This window comes from Acipenser ruthenus, chromosome 13 (assembly GCF_902713425.1).
Source record: "Acipenser ruthenus chromosome 13, fAciRut3.2 maternal haplotype, whole genome shotgun sequence".
NCBI lineage: Eukaryota > Metazoa > Chordata > Actinopteri > Acipenseriformes > Acipenseridae > Acipenser > Acipenser ruthenus.
Genome location: NC_081201.1, coordinates 20763197 through 20782745, shown reverse-complemented (window position 1 = coordinate 20782745; position 19549 = coordinate 20763197). Strand labels below are relative to the sequence as shown.

The 19549-nt window shown below is 38.8% G+C and overlaps 2 protein-coding genes across 4 annotated transcripts in view; one reads left to right on the top strand and one right to left on the bottom strand.

Annotated features, from left to right (window-relative positions):
* Positions 1-8543: 8543 nt before the first annotated feature.
* LOC117973480 (nanos homolog 1-like) lies at positions 8544-9239 on the top strand. Its single transcript, XM_034926051.2, has one exon. The coding sequence runs from the start codon at positions 8544-8546 to the stop codon at positions 9237-9239; it is 696 nt and encodes a 231-aa protein (XP_034781942.1).
* Positions 9240-13059: 3820 nt separating this feature from the next.
* The window catches only part of eif3s10 (eukaryotic translation initiation factor 3, subunit 10 (theta)), a 33155-nt gene continuing 26665 nt past the window's right edge, over positions 13060-19549 (bottom strand). For 2 of the 3 annotated variants that reach the window (XM_034031030.3, XM_034031032.3), the window contains 4 exons: positions 17121-17235; positions 16459-16640; positions 15046-15096; positions 13060-14311 (listed from right to left, as the gene is read on the bottom strand). In XM_034031030.3, the coding sequence (XP_033886921.1) occupies positions 13992-14311; positions 15046-15096; positions 16459-16640; positions 17121-17235 (668 nt within the window). In that variant the 3' untranslated portion in view covers positions 13060-13991. The remainder of the gene's footprint in view (positions 14312-15045; positions 15097-16458; positions 16641-17120; positions 17236-19549) is intronic. The other variant, XM_034031031.3, reaches the window with a different exon arrangement.

Sequence of the window (19549 nt, the reverse complement as noted above, 5' to 3'; positions counted from 1 at the left end):
ATAATGATAATAATACTAAACAAGTATGTTGAGCCAGCTGTGAATATTAAAAATTATATAACTGTTCCATTAGGGGAAAACAAACAAGGAACATGTTACATAATAACACAGCACCCTCTATCAATTTCAAGATTATTCCCCTGGGCTGAACGCAATTAAAAGATGATTATATGTTTAAATGCTAGAGGGGGAGCAGACTAACTCCAGTTCTGAGGTTCTGCATCAGTGAAGAGTTGGTGAAACAAAGAGCCTTCGTGTAGTGAGTAAGATGATTTTTTTGAGAACAGTTGCAATGTATATGTTACGGTTCATGTGTAAAATCGGTACATCTATAGATTAACCGGTAAATGTGTAGATTTACCAGCTCAGCGGTCAATGTATAAAATAACTGAGGAGATGGTAGTTAATGCTATAGCATTTAAGGTGAATTCGGAAATGAAGTGAAATCAGGGAGCTTAATGGCAAAAAATAAATAACTCATGCCTCTACTAAGTGTGATTTAGTATTATTCATTTGAACTCATTAAGAAAAAAAGCATAACCTAAGAGCACTTCAGTGAGAATCATATGTAGTGTGCTATATCATCTTGCTGTCATTTTGTATTGTGAATTGTTGCCAGACAGACAGTGATCATGGATGGAAGTAAAATAGATTTACTAGCATCTCCTTAGTTATTTTATACATGAACTGCTGAGCTGGTAAATCTACACATATACCAGTTAATCTATAGATTTACCGATTTTACACATGAACCGTAACATTATATACCTTGTGCTTAGAGCTTTGAGAAGCTATCCAAGTCTTCCAGATGCTACATACAATGTAGGTCATAACAAATTTTACAAAACATCTTATTATTCATCAGAACTTTCATCCATTAATCAGGAAGCTGCATTTCAGGGAGGAACATTTAGAGAGAAAGTCATCGAAAAGGTAAATTAATCTATGAATTAGAGATTTTAAAGGTTTAAAACAGCAAAGGCACTGTTTACCAGTGTCTAAGCACAGTAAACCCCTTATTATCTGGAATAATAAGGTAATAATAATAATGGTAGTTAACCTTGTCTGTACCATAGCGCTCTCTAATTAGGGTGCTTATGCTTTAGATTGTAATATATATCCTTCAAACACAACTGAAACCAGGCACAACTGTCTACGGAAGCAGAGAATCAATGCAGATTATAATAACACTGAAAACAGTGAGAGAGCTGGACCGACCACAGCATTGCACAGCATCGGGGATTCCCACTGCTGTAAGGACAGGCTGTCCAGAAATCAGGCATCACAGGCCATACCATACAGTCTGTCGATTAGGATGTTCTCTGTTAAATCAAGCGGCCACACCCTGTTGACTATCTGTACCACACATGATCTAAATTCGTTCCTGTTCGTTTAGATATTTCACACCTGAAAGAAACAGAGAGACAACCGACATTAATAATACAACAAACTGTGGGGCACGAGATTGTTATTAGGGGTGCACCAATACCTGACTGGAAAATACTATTTCTGACTTCCTGGCAGTAAATGGCATACTTGGTGGGCCTCCAGGATGATTGACTCAATCGACAACTACCCACTCCAGGCAGTGATCATGTTTAATCTGACCAGCCCCCTGTTAAATCTGACCAATCCCCGTCCAGAGAGCTTGTGTCGTTTCAGACCAATTGTAGCTCAGCGACTCTATCGCCCGGGCTGCCTTCATTTGAAAGTGCAGCGGTGGCGGCTTTTAATATAAAATACATTTTGTTCACAAATAAAATACAGTAGACCTCTGATGGGGCTCCCGAGTGGCGCATCCAATAAAGGCACTCCGTGTGGAGTGCAGGATGCACCCTATAGCCCGGAGGTCGCCGGTTTGGATCCAGGCTATTCCACTGCCAGCCGTGGACAGGAGTTCCCAGAGGGCAGCGCACAATTGGCTGAGCACCGCCCAGGATGGGGAGGGCTTAGTCGGCCAGGTTGTCCTCGGCTCACCACGCACCTGCGACCCCTGTAGACTGACTGGGCACCTGTGAGCCTGCCTGCGAGCGGCCCAGAGCAAATTAAATAAATAAATAAATAATTAAATAAATAATACCTCTGATGCCCGATTCATGGGACACCCTGTATATGTAGTATAGATAATTGTTTCCTGTGTGTAAATACAAAGAACGTCTCAGTAACACATCATGACAGTTAATTAACATCTAATTAACACAGAACAATGAGAGAGAGAGAGAGAGAGAGAGAGAGAGAGAGAAAACTGAAATGGTAGTGGGCCGGACATGTAGCAAGAAGAACAGACCATCGCTGGACCAAGGAGATACTAGACAGGATCCCAAGAGATATAAAGTGACCAAGAAGATGACCTCCAGGAAGATGGCAAGATGAAATTAGGAAACACGCCGGAGCAACGTGGATGAGGGACGCAGCAGACAGGCTTTTGTGGAAGAATCTTGGAGAGGCCTTCATCCAGCAGTGGATTGAAAAAGGCCAAAAATGATGATGATGATATATATATATATATTACTTACAGGTGTGAGGGAGCCATTAACACACAAACTGCTGCTTTTGTTCTTATTATTATTTCCTGTTTGGTTTACATCTCAATATCCAGAAACAGTTCTTAAACCATGGCAACCGACATTTGCATGCAAGGCACCAGTGTTCAAAGGCAGGGCCTGCTGGGGTCTGCACTCCAGCAGAGCTGCTGCTCTCACTGCAGAAAATGGAGAACATCACAGCTGGGCAGGGGCCTGTGCTGCTCCCTTGCTTAGAAGACTTCCATCCTTGGCTCTTCTCAACCTAACGATTAGCAAACTGCTGATGTCAACCAATTCCTCAGAGCTAAAAAGCTGGCTAGAACATAAACTAGCATAAACTAAATGCGAAATAGATGGGCAAGGTGCTTCACACACAAACACAACTCCCTGCCAACAACCCCCAAGGACAAATGTAAGCAGTGCCCAGAACCTGCTGTCTAGAAGAGAAGCGGTGTCGCTGCAGTGCCCTGCCTCAATATCCCTTCCACCTGCCGCTCTAGAAAAGAGGCTGGCTCTCTGAGGTGCACACAGTATTCTCCACGGTCTGTCAGAGAATGACCACCAGATGACATGTTAACAGCCATTTTTTCAGAAAGTCGACTACCTTTGCGCTCTTGGCCAGAGACATATGAAGCACACAGAAGTTTGACAAACTGCCTTCTGATTTCATAGCACAGAGGCTCGTTTCGGAATGGTTCACCAACCTTTACAAATAAAGAATATGTTGATCGCAGCTACAAAAATAATCCCCTAAACCTTACCCAGGGTGGACCTCCATTCGTTATATGTGTCTCATATATGCAGCTTTGAAACACATGGTTACGTAAATATGTCTTTTTTTATTTTAAAACATGGTATCTGGTGTTACGCTAGGTCCAAGATATCTATGTTAGCAAGCCATATTTACAAGAAGCGTTGCACTTCCTTGGTCACCTGGAGGGTGGAATTGTCCCCACCCCTTCAACAGTTTCTTTCTTGTCCTTAACCAGCCAGCCACTGCTTCCCCTATTGACTGACGTGCTTTCAGCCAGTAACATGATTTGACCCAGAAGACACTGCTGAGGTGAAATGACCCAGAAAGTACAAGTGTAACAGATTTTCAGAGAGTAAGGCAGAGGTTTTCAAACTGTGGGGCACGAGATTGTTATTAGGGGTGCACCAATACCTGACTGGAAAATACTATTTCTGACTTCCTGGCAGTAAATGGCATACTTGGTGGGCCTCCAGGATGATTGACTCAATCGACAACTACCCACTCCAGGCAGGGATCATGTTTAATCTGACCAGCCCCCTGTTAAATCTGACCAATCCCCGTCCAGAGAGCTCGTGTCGTTTCAGACCAATTGTAGCTCAGCGACTCTATCGCCCGGGCTGCCTTCATTTGAAAGTGCAGCGGTGGCGGCTTTTAATATAAAATACATTTTGTTCACAAATAAAATACAGTAAAATAAAAAGGATGCAACATTTTATTAAATAAACATTTTATAGTTATAATAAAGTTATAATAAAAAGAGTTGGACAAACATTACAATTACTATTGGTAATTGCATTAAAATTAATAAAGACTAGTCCCTTATTAAAATGTTGCACCCCCGTTTAAATGTTCATTATTCCCCTTTTAAATGCGAAAGTAAGGACTTGGGGGATTTAAAAGATCATTTAGTTGTTTCACAGCAAAACACCATAAATTAAACTGATTTTATTACTATTATTATTGTAGTATTGCTAATACAGTACCTTTTATTTGTTTATTTTAAACAAATTGAAATTTAAATGACTGTAGATTAAAAGCGCTATGGGAGTTACTACTTGTAAAACCAGACCGTGAAGGTATACCACGGAAGGCCGTATGTGGCACGGACCTCGGTTAAAATCATACAAATAATTATGTATTTATGCTCTCTTACGTTGCTTAGCCGCCGTGCATGGGAACGTGCCTCTGTTATTTTTCATGGCTGGCTACTGCCCTGTATACTGTAATAACAATACTGTAATAATAATACAATCAGGTTCATTTGCGGGGTTTGGCTGTGAAAAAATTAAATGGGCTTTTAAATCCTCCACGTCCTTATACTTTCTCATTTAAATGCGGAACGAAGAACGGGCAGGGCCGGATTAACCTATACGCAAATTACGCTACAGCTGTAGGGCCCCCAGCAGAATTGAGGCCATGTGAGGTCGCTGTTTTTTTGGGACTTTTTACAAAATGTGCATGCGGTTGGACGGGCCCACACACACAAGATCAGAGGCACACAAAATCTTGCTTTTGGTTAATTTTGTTCTTTTATGGCTGCTAGGCATTCCTTCTCGATTACAGCATACCTGGTCTCTGTGTCTCTCACGCAAGCAGCTTCCTGCTAATGTACAATATCAAATGCTCAATGTCCTCTACCTCCTGGGAAAGATCCGTCCCTAGTCCTACATCAGAGGCGTCAGTCTGCAGGATAAAATGTATGAATCAGGCTCAGTTTACGCATTAATTTATTTCAGTTTTAGGGCCAATTTAAAAAACCTGTCCTGTTTCAAATGTGCACAGTATGTATATTTACATTTTAGAAATGTTGCTTTTTCATTTCGGGGTCGAAAATTTAGAAATAAAGGCAGGTACAGATAACCATGATGCGGGAGGCTGAAGGAAATTCAAATGCGGATGTCTGCAGCTGGCAACAACGGTTTGAGTCCATCATGTTTGTTTGTCTTGCTACAAAAAAAAAGAAAGAAGTAAGGGACATAAAAGTCATTTATTAGCTGCTGGACTTTCTGGTAAACTAACAAAACCACTGACCCATTAACCTCAGTGGATGTTCTATTATGCACTTGCTAATGCTTTTGTACTTTACTGCCTGGGACTGAAGCTTTTTTTTATGTCTGTGATCCATATTGCATCATTTTGTGTTCTATGTTCCCATGGATGTTTGAATGTTAATTAAAATTATCATTAACAACAGTGAGATTTAATTATTATCACTCGCATGTGATGTCTGTCGTATGGTAAAAGGCAATAAAGGCATACACAGTTTAACAAGCCTCATGCCCAGCTATGATCAGCAAAGAAAAAAATAATCTCTGAAGAGGACCGCAGCAAAAGAAAAGTCTATAAAAATAGAATAGGTACATATTTGCTATAAAATGTTTTTTTTTTTTTTTTTTTTTTGAACTGCACATATATAGTTTGAAGTGTTATAGTTTAGCTATAATTACTTTAGTTGCTTGGGGGCTGACATTTTAATGATCTTAATAGTGCCGGTACTTAAATTAATAATTCAGTCTCGCTTTTTAAATATTCTGTTATGTGTTTGTATTGCCATTTCTGCTTAGATCCTTTTTTATCAGGGTTATTAACTATTTAAAAAAAAACACTTGGATCCTTTCTTATTCATTGCCGTGATCCAAAACTTTTGAATGTGGAATCGGTCATGAGGGTCACTATTAACACAATTCCACTAGTCATTCTCATTGATAGTCAATGGCTAAAACTGAGCCACCACCGCGCACCCGTGGAACGGCTCGCTCATTAAAATCATTTGCATATATTTCAAGAGCAGTTTCAGGTCATAGATTTAAAATGAAACAATGTATTACCGGGCACTGTAACTACAGACTGAAAACACAGCCTGTACTCGCATAGAAGCGAGGCGGCAGCTGCAGGGGGGGATCAAGCTAAAACAGCAGGGAAGCTGTTTAAAATGAAAGACGGCACCGTTATCCTGTCTCCAGGTTAAACTGTCAGATTGTAACATTATCAGATACAATACTAATTCACACTAAGAACAAAGAAGTATGTTATGTATTTATTTATTTATTTTTGCTTACCTGTACTGTAATTTCTTTATAGCTTTTTTATATATTTTTTATATTACTGAATAAATGTAGTCGGACGGTTCATTGTGTAGGATGTAAACAATGGGGTGTAAAGTATTAATGTGCAAGTGTACCCGATTCATTTACTGGCAATACTGCTTTATTAAGACTGCTTGAGCTGTACTTATGAGAAGCCCAATATATTGCAAAATATTCACCAAAACTTTAACCACTGTGTTTTAAAGTCCATTTTTAGCAATGGTTACAAGTTTATCTTCAGCACAATTGTTTTTGTATAGGCTATATAAAGTATAAAGCTGTATAGAAGTATTGATAAAACTACAAAATATTGTCAACCAAATTAAGGTTTACACACAAATCTACATCATTCTTCCCTCCTTCCTCCACTTTGTTGTAAAGTAGAACTTGCTGACAGTCCAGTTTGTTTACATTCCTCAAATGAAGTTTTCTCTTTCTTGGCGCTCAGACACCTTTCTCCTTTCCTTTGTAACTCTGTGAGACAAATCACTGTTTGCAGCAGTAGGTGGTTATAACAAAGCTGGTGGGGGCCATGAGGCAAAACCTGACAACATTTTAGATAAAACTTCCATGGATATGTTCACACTGGTTTACATGGTAGCATCCGCATGGGGTATTACAACTCCAAACACCTGCAGGCTGTCGTGTCTCGTATTAGCATGCAAATATTACATAGACAAGGCTATGCAACATGTGCTGTAGCATACAGCATGGGTTATTACATAGAAAAGGCTATGCAACATGTGCTGTAGCATACAGCATGGGTTATTACATAGACAAGGCTATGCAATATGTGCTATAGCATACAGCATGGGTTATTACATAGACAAGGCTATGCAACATGTGCTATAGCATACAGCATGGGTTATTACATAGACAAGGCTATGCAATATGTGCTATAGCATACAGCATGGGTTATTACATAGACAAGGCTATGCAACATGTGCTATAGCATACAGCATGGGTTATTACATAGACAAGGCTATGCAACATGTGCTGTAGCATACAGCATGGGTTATTACATAGACAAGGCTATGCAACATGTGCTGTAGCATACAGCATGGGTTATTACATAGACAAGGCTATGCAATATGTGCTGTAGCATACAACATAGACAAGGCTATGCAACATGTGCTATAGCATACAGCATGGATTATTACATAGACAAGGCTATGCAACATGTGCTGTAGCATACAGCATGGATTATTACATAGACAAGGCTATGCAATATGTGCTGTAGCATACAGCATGGATTATTACATAGACAAGGCTATGCAATATGTGCTGTAGCATACAGCATGATTAACAGAACACATTTATTTAACCCTTTCAAGCATATGTGGATGGATAAAAATAACTCACTTCTAGTCTTTATATGGCGAGGATGCAAATATATAATGACCACATATGAGGTTGCCATTTTCCTCCCCCCAAAAAAACGGGGGGAAAACAACATTTTCAATTAAAAATATATTTCTCATGTGTCCAAAACTACTTTTTTCAACTATGTTTAATATTCCATACATGAATGGGTTAATGTGGTCATTTAAAGCAGGAGTTCCCAATCCTGGTGTCAGTTACTTAATTGACCCCTTAATTGAACTATTCATTAGCTTAATTAGACCTTTTTAATTGTATCCAGCTTTTAAACAGTTGGAGATTTCAAGTTAACTATAGAATTTTATAAGTAGCAAATCAGCAAATTTTTTGGAGCTGTGAACACTTAAGGAGGTCTAATTAAGCACATTATTAGTTCAAGTAAGGGTTTGATTAAGTAACTGAGAAGTCAGTAAGAATGAGACCTAGCAGACACAGGAGTCCTCGAGGACCAGGATTGGGAAAACCTGAATTAGAGGACTTTTATTGAATGGAAGACCTGAGCCTCTCTCCCTCCTGAATCAAACAAAACTGTGGAACAAACCTTTTGAGAGACACTGTTTTTGCCAATCCACAATGGCAGAGGCTAGTTAAAAGGTATCCACCAATCGTCTTACTCAGTGGGAGGGTCGCTCAAGAATGCTGCTGTTTTAATAATACTAGCCGTTTGCGTGTCTGATGCAGACCGAGAGAGGCAGAGATAACTTGTGTGTGGTGCAGGTTCAGAAATAGAGTGGGACTAGTATAGTACAACCGCAGTACCGAAACAAACATACATTACTGTTTCCCACATCTGAAAACATGATGGAAACTTTTCACACAGTGGAGAACAAACCGGAAAATACGCAAATTGATTATTTGCAGGGCGCCAGGTACAACGATGTCTACGAGAACGCCTTTAACTCTTGGAACGACTATTTGGGACTGTCTACCCTGATTACCTGCACGAAAGCGGCGACCGGTGCTAGTAAAACTGGGTTAAGGACGGGCGCAGAGGTGAATCTGACTTCTAAAGCGCCTTATTTCGAAAAAGCCCTGGATTTGAATGGCTTTGGTATCTGTGGCCACGAGGAAGACCTTGTTTTGGGGGAAAGGTTTGCAGACGTCGGCTCTTTCTCCTGTAGGTCGAGCCCTGCGCTTTTCGGCGGCTCTCCGGAGTTTTTGGACCGCGACAGAGCGCTGGCGTGGCGCGTAATGGAAAGCAAGCTTCAGAGCCAGCAGACTCTTCACAAGCAAAGCCGAGGGAAGATGGACCTCCAAGTGTGTGTGTTCTGTAGAAATAATAAAGAAAGCGTTGCCCGTTACACTACCCATATCTTGAAGGGCCCGGACGGGAGAATCCTTTGCCCTGTGCTGAGGCGATACACCTGCCCGCTTTGTGGTGCAAGTGGAGACAATGCACATACAATCAAATACTGCCCTCTCTCCAAACTTCAAGCAAATGCTGTAAATCAACTGAAACCGACGAGAACCATCATCGGGAAAAATAATCGTTAAAGACTTTTCTTCTTTTTCTTTTTGTTTAAAGACTTGTCTGTTAAAGTGAGCACGAGTTCCCTTTCGTTTATTTTAAATAAGGTTGTTGTTTAAAGTTTATTATTAGTTCACTTCAATGATTATACTTTTATGAATATGTTCTACACACGAATGAAACTATAGAAATAAAGAACAGCAGTGTAAATATATTTTTTAGCGCACTGTATTTGCAGAATTATGCTGTACTCGTTCACTTCGTTCCTTCAACTAGAAGAAAATCTATTTAAAGTAAGTAACTAGAAACCCAATTATTTTCAAAGTTTGGATTTGTATTATTATTATTATTATTATTATTTGTTATTATTAAGCTTGCATGAATGTGGGAATTCTGTTTGAAACAATACTAGAAAAGTCTAGCTGACTTGTAAAATTAATCTTATTATTCAGTCGTATATCCTGTTTAAGTAAGACAACGATTAAAACCCATCGTTCTCAACTAAGTTGTTTACCTCAGACGTAAAATAAGGGAATATTGACAGAATTTAAAATGAGGCATTTCGGAAGGAACATTGACAAAATCACAAGTTGTTGAATGTACTGTATTTCATTTTTGTATTTTGGAAATATTAGGTTTAGATAAGTGCCAAAATCTACCTCGGGTGTGGTGATTGTATAGGCTATGCGTTAGAACTAATGCCTTTTCAAAATGACTGTTCAAGCGTCCAACCGTTGCAACTTTAACGTCTGATGTATTATTGTACTTTAGTTTGCTGTTGGTATCAGTAAGTTTGCCTGTTACATGCTAATCTATAACAACCACTATTCAAGTTATGAAGGGGAACTAGACACAATTTGTGAAGTACATTTCTTAAATTGCGTGATGTGTTGTGTTTTTATGGTATTTTGTTTCTCCTAGTTCATTACTGGCCTCTGCCGGCCAGATGTGGAATTGCAGTAAAGTATGCAGCACTGTTTCCTCAAGTGTGATGTGTGTAATGGCAATAGCGCCCAAATACTGAGACCCACATAAACCAAATTATAACAAATACAGCTAGTTTCACAAACTCTGAGTAGACCTAACCTTGTATTTGAATAATCCATAATTAAAGCTAATAAGGGTCAGCAGAACTATCCGAGAGACATGATGCCTATATGCAATGACTTCTAATAAAGATCACAAATGATGTCAATTTTTACATTAAGTTATATCTATAGCTTTATGTAAATGCACTGACAGTACATGTGGGAAGAATGTGCATAGACGTGCTTTCATTCAATCACAGTTGTGCATTTTAAGGATGGGAGGACCTGTAAAAATGTATATATCGTCCCCTGAACCCAACGAGAACATTACTAAATGGGTCGACCGATTGTGAAATGGTCGAAGCCTGCACAATTCTAAAAACGATGACAATTTATTTTGAGAATGGGTGGGTTCATATAATGTGCAATTGCGTGGTCGTTATACATATTTTTGAAAGAAACACAGTACATTCAATTGCATTGAAGTATTTGTGGTTTGTGGTTTTCATATATAGAGATCTACTAACCACAGCACACTATGAGCAACTTGGGTTGTATACCTTTAAATATCAGTGGGCAAATTAAAGACAAATTAATTTCACAAGCCAAAGATAAGTCTAACTCAACGCTGAAATGTAGTCCTCATGCTAAGTAATATCGAATCCAGTAGTTTTATACACAGCCTCGTTATACGAATGTGCATTATTCATATTTTCAAAATACTAAATTAACCTTGTAATATAGGCCTATGTATTTCTGTATGAAGAACATGTACAGTATGCAACTAGACCCCGGTACTTGTGCCAAACACAGAATTAAACATCCATCAGCACCTAATGTATGGTTTATGTTGGCTTTTCAACGGGCTGGTTTCGCAGACCCCATGTAGCCCTGGTCTTGGACTGCATTAGCTAACATAACACGAGTTAGTTCGAGATAAATCCATTATAATCAGTCTGTGAAATCAAATATGCTACAGTGAGCGGGTAGCGAAGGGTTATTGAATTTGCTACACAAATTGCCATTAAAGGGTTACATTAGCAGCATGTTCTACTTAACATACAATATGTGTCAAAGTAATAGAACAACATATGAATGTTTCAAAACTTTAAACAGTGAGATGTGGTATACTGTTTAACATATGCACACCCTACTGCTGGTTGTACTGCCTTTCCTTACATCTTGCAAACTGCGTGTCCATTTGTCCAAGGACACGACTGTATCCTTTATTAGTGCAATGACAGAGCAGTGATCTTGAGTGGATGAGCATCTTTATGAATTATAAAATGCTGGCAGCGTCTTCATTGAATCTCACTGCTCCACTACACTTTCATAAACGATTAAACAGAAAGCTATTACTTGTGATGTACCTTATCGAAGAACGTATAAGCAATCTTAAAACCCAGAAAGACGATTAATTGGATCTCAGCCACGCTTCGTCAGTTCAATCTGCTGGTTCGTTAGCTCCAGTCTCACACCTGTATAAGGGATTATAGTAGTAATCATAATGTTTAATGGGCCCAATAGGCATCTTTCAGGGGTATTCAAAACCTCCCCAGCGCGGCAATTATTTTGTCTTAATTGGTACTTAATCGTGAAAGATGTTTTGCCCTAGTTTAAATACTGCTGATAGAGCAGTATTTTGTGGTAAACCCGACTTGTAAGCTGACTGCAGTCACCCATCTAGTTATCAAACAAAAAGTTTTCGTTATTGATAAATATAATACCCCAACAAAGAAAAATGGTACAATGGAGATCTACCATACATACACACACACACACATTATATATATATAATCGCAGCTCTTGACTGTACAGCCACACGGAGCAGTCTGGATTTATACTGTATAATCACACTGCACCAGTATACATACAAAAAAATACAACTCATGTATTAACTTCATAGACATGGACCACTACCCCTTAATTGTAACGGTTTAGCCAATTTTAAAGAAACACCACGTTTTTGGGCAGTGGACAGCCACCCTGAACTCCAACTTAATATGTCATTATCTAGTTAGCCTGCTTTGTCTGGACCACCCCTGTGGAGTGTTATTCCTCTGCTCATGCCATGCAGCTGCCAGGCCTGTTTAGTTTTTGGGGAATACATATTTTTCACTCTTTGGGGAGCACTATTGGACATTGGTCTTTCTCTGTAACAGGCAGCAAACTGAAGAGACAAGTTTTCAGTTTTTTGAAGTTCAACGTTGGACCATTAATATTCCAGTCAGGACTGGACATAGTCTAGTATAGTTACTAGTTCTTGTTCACAAGCATGTTGTAAATTCATGTCCTATAAAAATCATGTACCGTGAACACATGCACTATTGATGAAAAATACTTTAACAGTAATAAATCTTAATTGGTGGAACCAGTGGACTACTGCTACACAGCACAGTGGCCTGTAGCCAACAGTTTTTTGCCCACCTCCAGTGCAATTCTAATCCAGCAGATGAAAATGCCAACTTTTTCATTGTATGCCTTTCATAAAAAACAAATGTTTAGGGAAACGCTACTAGATCAGGTTTTTTTTTTTTTTTTTTTTTTTTTTTTTTTAAATGTTCGAACTGTGTATACAATTGACATTTGAAAAGATTTTGCACCCTTACCGGTGTGCATGATTTGATCAATTTTCAGTGGACCATTTATTGGCAAGTCTAACATGCATGCTTTTGATTTTAAAAGATCAATACCATCGCAAACTTATATTTTTACTGGTAAACACATTTAAATAAATCATGGTCACCAAGAGTAAACCATTTAAAAACAAATACTTTAAAAGATATGGATCCAAGTTTGGATAAAACAGGACAATAGAAATGTGTAATTGATTTATTAGAAACAAAAGAATACACTGCGTTGGTTTAAACAGGACCAGAAGCATGCAACCGAGTCATGTTTGTTTATTCATTTACATTTTTTAAAGCCAACAGCATTATTACTACATATTTATGAAAGTTAAGCATTACTCAAGACAAAGATCCAAAACTGCCAGATCAGGTCTTATACTACAGCTTTCAAAAACCACAAATGTTTGATTTGATTTTAAAGTACATAATATTTAAATGGAACAATTTCACCATGGGCAATAGAAAATATTGGCATAGCAAGGATCCAATTTAAATATTCATGCTGATGTATTATAAACCTCATGTGTCATGAAAATCAACTCTGTAAATTCAGATGTTAAATGTAAAATCAGCAACAAGTAAAATTACCAGGATTATCAGTATGCTTCATATGTCTGACGACTACTAATCAACATTTTGTACCACCTTGAATTTAGAAAGATTATGTCCAATTCTGCTGTAACAACTTAATATAGAACATTTAAATAATTAGGCAGACTGTTTATGTTATGCACCACACCTTTGCAGTTTAACACAAAAAATTCACAAAAAAAAACATAACCTTGTACACTCAATCATTGGAAGTCTTTTAATTATTAAATGTCCAAACAAAGTTTTATTAAGCTGCTTTTGTAAGATACACATTTAGTAAGATATGTGAAATGTGATTCAATAAAGGCAACAGCCTACACAACGCAACAGGTCATTCTGCATCAGTATATTTTCACATTACTTGCTGCATAAAAACCGTGCACGATCAATTATCAGAAATTACTTTGCTTTAAATGTTAGCATAGCAAACCACCGTTCTTTAAGATCTAAGATGCTTTGTGGCACAGGTTTTTATTTTTCAGAATGCCCACTCCAACACTAAAAAGATGCAGCAAAGGACAAGATTGTATTAACGACGGACAGTGGTCCAGCCGTCATCATCGGTTTCCATTTTGGCGCGCCGTGAAGCTTCTTTGTCTTTGTCAGCCCTCCAGGCGCTGTCCTCCCCAGCAGGTCTCTCTCGCTCCTTCTCAGCAGGTCTCTCTCGCTCCTTCTGAGCCCTCCAGGCATTGCCCTCCCCAGCGGGTCTCTCTCGCTCCTTCTCAGCCCTCCAGACGCTGCCCTCCCCAGCGGGTCTCTCTCGCTCCTTCTCCCTGGAAGGAGGGGCTCCTCGGCGAGGGGTGTCTCTCTCCTCCTTGCGCTCCTCGCCACCGCGCCTCCAGCTGCTCGCTGTCGAACAAAATGGAGAGAATTGAATGTTCCCTATTATCTGACTGCAATGATATGGTACCCAGCCAGTTGGAAACTTCAGTGCAACATTTCATTTTTGGACAGTTAAGACAGGATTTTATTTATTTATTTTTTACACCAAAATATTCGACTTGTAGCTACTTGTTTCCCAGTGTCCCACAAATATGAAACTAAATTGGTTACATCAATCATCCAGTTGGACATAGTATATGCAGTACATGCGAAACCAAAAAAAAAAACATGGAGACAAATAATCTGCAATCTATTCATTTCATTTTTTTATATATATATATAAACAGGGCAGCAGTGTGGAGTAGTGGTTAGGGCTCTGGACTCTTGACCGGAGGGTTGTGGGTTCAATCCCCAGTGGGGGACACTGCTGTTGTACCCTTGAGCAAGGTACTTTACCTAGATTGCTCCAGTAAAAACCCAACTGTAAAAATGGGTAATTGTATGTAAAATAATGTGATATCTGTATAATGTGAAATAATGTATAATGTGATATCTTGTAACAATTGTAAGTCGCCCTGGATAAGGGCGTCTGCTAAGAAATAACTAATAATAATAATAATAATAATAATATATATATATATATATATATATATATATATATATATATATATATATATATATATATATAGTTCTCCAGATTACGCAGATGAAAAAAAAAAATATTTAAATTACACACACACAGTAACAAATCTCATGCTCACCAGGTCTTTCGTTGTTTTCACTGGTCTCGTCTGCTTTCCATTTCGATGGTACTTTGAATAAAATCAAACCTTGCAATAAACTTCAAGCACTTAAACTGAAAACTAATCTATTAGGAGGCTGACAAAAGTAAAAAACAAAAACAAAAAACAAAACAGGTGTAACATCTGAAACTACAGCTTCCTAAAACGTTAAATCGAATCAAAAAGGACCGGAATTCAGCAGAAAAGGAAACATAGCAAAAACTGTGTCACCCCCCTAACAATTATACAATAATATTTACTATTTTTAACCTCTTTCAGGGATTGAAGATGACTAAGTTCTCTCTTGAAACCCATGCACAGGTAAAAGGCTAAATAAACCACAAGGCATTGGGATTGATGTGCTCTCCTGCAACTTCCACCACCATCATCATCATAAACACTGATGCTGCTAGATCAGCCACAAACAAAACCATGACATTTTACAACACACAATATCTGCAGAAGATGCACTGTAAGCATTTGGATGAACAAAGGAGTGGAGAATATAGTGTAGTTCTTTAACCACTTCAGTCCCAGGACATACGCACATATGTGAAAAGTACTTGCAGTAACATGCCATCTTTCATCCAAGTGCATTGAGAACAATGGAAGATACAGCAGCACACAAATGTGCACATATAGCATTTACTTTCATTTCTGTACAGTTATTTGCATTATTACCTTTATTTTAAATTGGCATTACTTGCTTCATATGCCCAAATACGAGACTGATTTAGACTATACAGAAACAGAGCAATAACCCCCCCGCCCTCCCATCTCTGCAAGCTTTCAAGGTTTGTTTTGTTCTTCAACCTGAAAGGTGTTCACCTTCCTGAGCACTCACACCAAACAAGTGAGCGCTTCAAAAGTAGACAAAATAAAAAACAGCACATGGCGTGATGTTAAGTGATGTCACAGTAAAAAATGTAAGCATGTGCACTTCATTTTTTACAGATTTTTATTTATCACAAATCTTGCATATGTTTGTTTTCCTGTTTGTAAAACCTTAATTTTAACCCTGCCGAAATTTCTATCCTGCCGTGTTTTCTTTACATTATACAGTTTACAAATTATTGTTCAATGCATTTTTATTTATTTATTTTTATTTTGCAGGACATTGGTGGTATTCTTTTAAAAAAATTGTATTCATAAATAAGTATGACTGGCACACATGTTCCATTGGTTTGGGTTTTATTTTTATCCAAGATTTTTATAGCGATTCCTGGGGTAAAAATATTTAAAATCTGGTGCCTGGCATGCACATTCATTTTTATATCTGGAGCTGAAGTGGTTAAAAGGCTCAGCCAAGCATTTAATTACTTGGTGGTGTGTAACTATGCATTTGGCCTAAGCCGCCACGATGCAAAGCTTCAACATGTCCTCTGAACTGACCTTCGCCACGCTCTGCTCTGGGTGGGCCCCTGCGGTCTCGCTCATCAGGCTTGTCTCTCACGTCACGGTGGTCATCACGCCTGTTGCTGCGCCTGTCTTCCCAAGCGTCACTGCGGGGGGAGTCCCTCCAGCCACTCGACTCTTCAGTGCCTCCCCTCCTCCAGGCACTGCTGCCCTCCTCCCTGCACAAACATTCAATCTTCACTTAATGCCAGCACGAAGGCTACAGATGTACGTTTAAACGTTTTAATAAAACCACTGTTGACTTGTATTTATTTAAATGTTAAGTATTGCACATGACACTCAATAGAACAGGGTGTATTACAGTTAAAACAGGGCAATCACTGAGCCTTACTGGAAAAAAAATCTTTCAGCGGCTGAAAATTAAACAAAAAAAAAACTCCAGACTACAGCAGAATTGGATTAGAAATTATACATACCGACCTAAACAAATTGGTTTTAAATGGCTGTGCCTCAAGCCATAGGGGTACTTTGAAATGCAGCTAGCCAATTTGAAGACTGATCACAAAAGCTAGCCAATTTCCATGAGGACACACCTTCAGAAGGAATCGCATAGCAGCGTCATGCCTTCTTGTGGGAATGTAACCTGCTTGTTTAAAGTGATAAACAGGATCAATGCACAGCAAAGACAACACACGCACCTTGGAGGACGGCGCTCTCGGTCAGGCTCCCGCTCGTCACTCTCTTCAGAGCCCCCCATATCACGGGGGGGAGCCCAGCTCTCTTCACGAGCTTTCTCCCTCTCTCTCCAGCCACCTGCACAACACACACACCGCAAGTTTACTTACAGGATTCTTTTTTTTTATCAATTTATAAAACATGTTTAAAAATATATCATTTTTACCATTAATCACAAAAAGGCATAAATAATGATTATTGTTAATAAAGCTAAACAAAGTATTACCTATGTATTCATTAAATTATTAAAGTACTAAAGACATTTTACATCTACAAAAAGTGTGGTATTTTAATTATATACAGTATGATTATATATCAGCTCTGTAAAAAATAAAGAGACCACTGCAAAATTATCAGTTTCTCTGGTTTTACTATTTATAGGTATGTGTTTGGGTAAAATGAACATTTTTGTTTTATTCTATAAACTACTGACATTTCTCCCAAATTCCAAATAAAAATATTGTCATTTAGAGCATTTATTGGCAGAAAATGACAACTGGTCAAAATAACAAAAAAGATGCAGTGTTGTCAGACATCGAATAATGCAAAGAAAATAAGTTCATATTCATTTTTAAACACAATACTAATGTTTTAACTTAGGAAGAGTTCAGAAATCAATATTTGGTGGAATAACCCTGATTTTCAAGCACAGCTTTCATGCGTCTTGGCATGCTCTCCACCAGTCTTTCACATTGATGTTGGGTGACTTTATGCCACTCCAGGCGCAAAAATTCAAGCAGCTCGGCTTTGTTTGATGGCTTGTGACCATCCATCTTCCTCTTGATCACATTCCAGAGGTTTTCAATGGGGTTCAGGTCTGGAGATTGGGCTGGCCATGACAGGGTCTTGATCTGGTGGTCCTCCATCCACACCTTGATTGACCTGGCTGTGTGGCATGGAGCATTGTCCTGCTGGAAAAACCAATCCTCAGAGTTGGGGAACATTGTCAGAGCAGAAGGAAGCAAGTTTGTACTTGGCTTGATTCATGCCAAGGCTGCCCGATTCCAGCCTTGCTGAAGCACCCCCAGATCACCACCGATCCTCCACCACATTTAACAGTGGGTGCGAGACACTGTGGCTTGTAGGCCTCTCCAGGTCTCCGTCTAACCCTTAGACGACCAGGTGTTGGGCAAAGCTGAAAATTGGACTCATCTGGGGGTGCTTCAGCAAGGCTGGAATCGGGCAGATTTGTCTTTGTGAAGGACGCATGAATCAAGCCAAGTACAAGGTTGTCCTGGAAGAAAACTTGCTTCCTTCTGTTCTGACAATGTTCCCCAACTCTGAGGATTGGTTTTTCCAGCAGGACAATGCTCCATGCCACACAGCCAGGTCAATCAAGGTGTGGATGGAGGACCACCAGATCAAGACCCTGTCATGGCCAGCCCAATCTCCAGACCTGAACCCCATTGAAAACCTCTGGAATGTGATCAAGAGGAAGATGGATGGTCACAAGCCATCAAACAAAGCCGAGCTGCTTGAATTTTTGCGCCTGGAGTGGCATAAAGTCACCCAACATCAATGTGAAAGACTGGTGGAGAGCATGCCAAGACGCATGAAAGCTGTGCTTGAAAATCAGGGTTATTCCAAATATTGATTTCTGAACTCTTCCTAAGTTAAAACATTAGTATTGTGTTGTTTAAAAATGAATATGAACTTATTTTCTTTGCATTATTCGAGGTCTGACAACACTGCATCTTTTTTTGTTATTTTGACCAGTTGTCATTTTCTGCAAATAAATGCTCTAAATGACAATATGTTTATTTGGAATTTGGGAGAAATGTTATCAGTAGTTTATAGAATAAAACAAAAATGTTCATTTTACCCAAACACATACCTATAAATAGTAAAACCAGAGAAACTGATAATTTAACAGTGGTCTCTTAATTTTTTCCAGAGCTCTGTGTGTGTGTGTGAGATATAGATATATATATATAGATATATATATATATATATATATATATATATATATATATATATATATATATATATATATAATATATTTTTAATAAAAATTGACCTACAAACACAAATGTAACCCTACTGTAAATATTCTAGCTGGGCAGCAGGTCATTCAAAGGGAAGGGATGGATGCCAGAAACTCAAATGTAACATATCAGGGATCTTATTATTTATTATTATTTATTTATTTAGCAGATGCCTTTATCCAAGGCGACTTACAGAGACTAGGGTGTGTGAACTATGCATCAGCTGCAGAGTCACTTACAACTACGTCTCACCCGAAAGACGGAGCACAAGTGACTTGCTCAGGGTCACACAGTTAGTCAGTGGCTGAGGTGGGATTTGAACCAGGGACCTCCTGGTTACAAGCCCATTTCTTTAACCACTGGACACACAGCCTCCACACAGGATCTTACTACCAACAACTACAGTT

Coding starts and splice junctions, on each gene's coding strand:
- LOC117973480 (XM_034926051.2), top strand. CDS start 8,544: ATGATGGAAACTTTTCACACAGTGGAGAACAAACCGGAAAATACGCAA.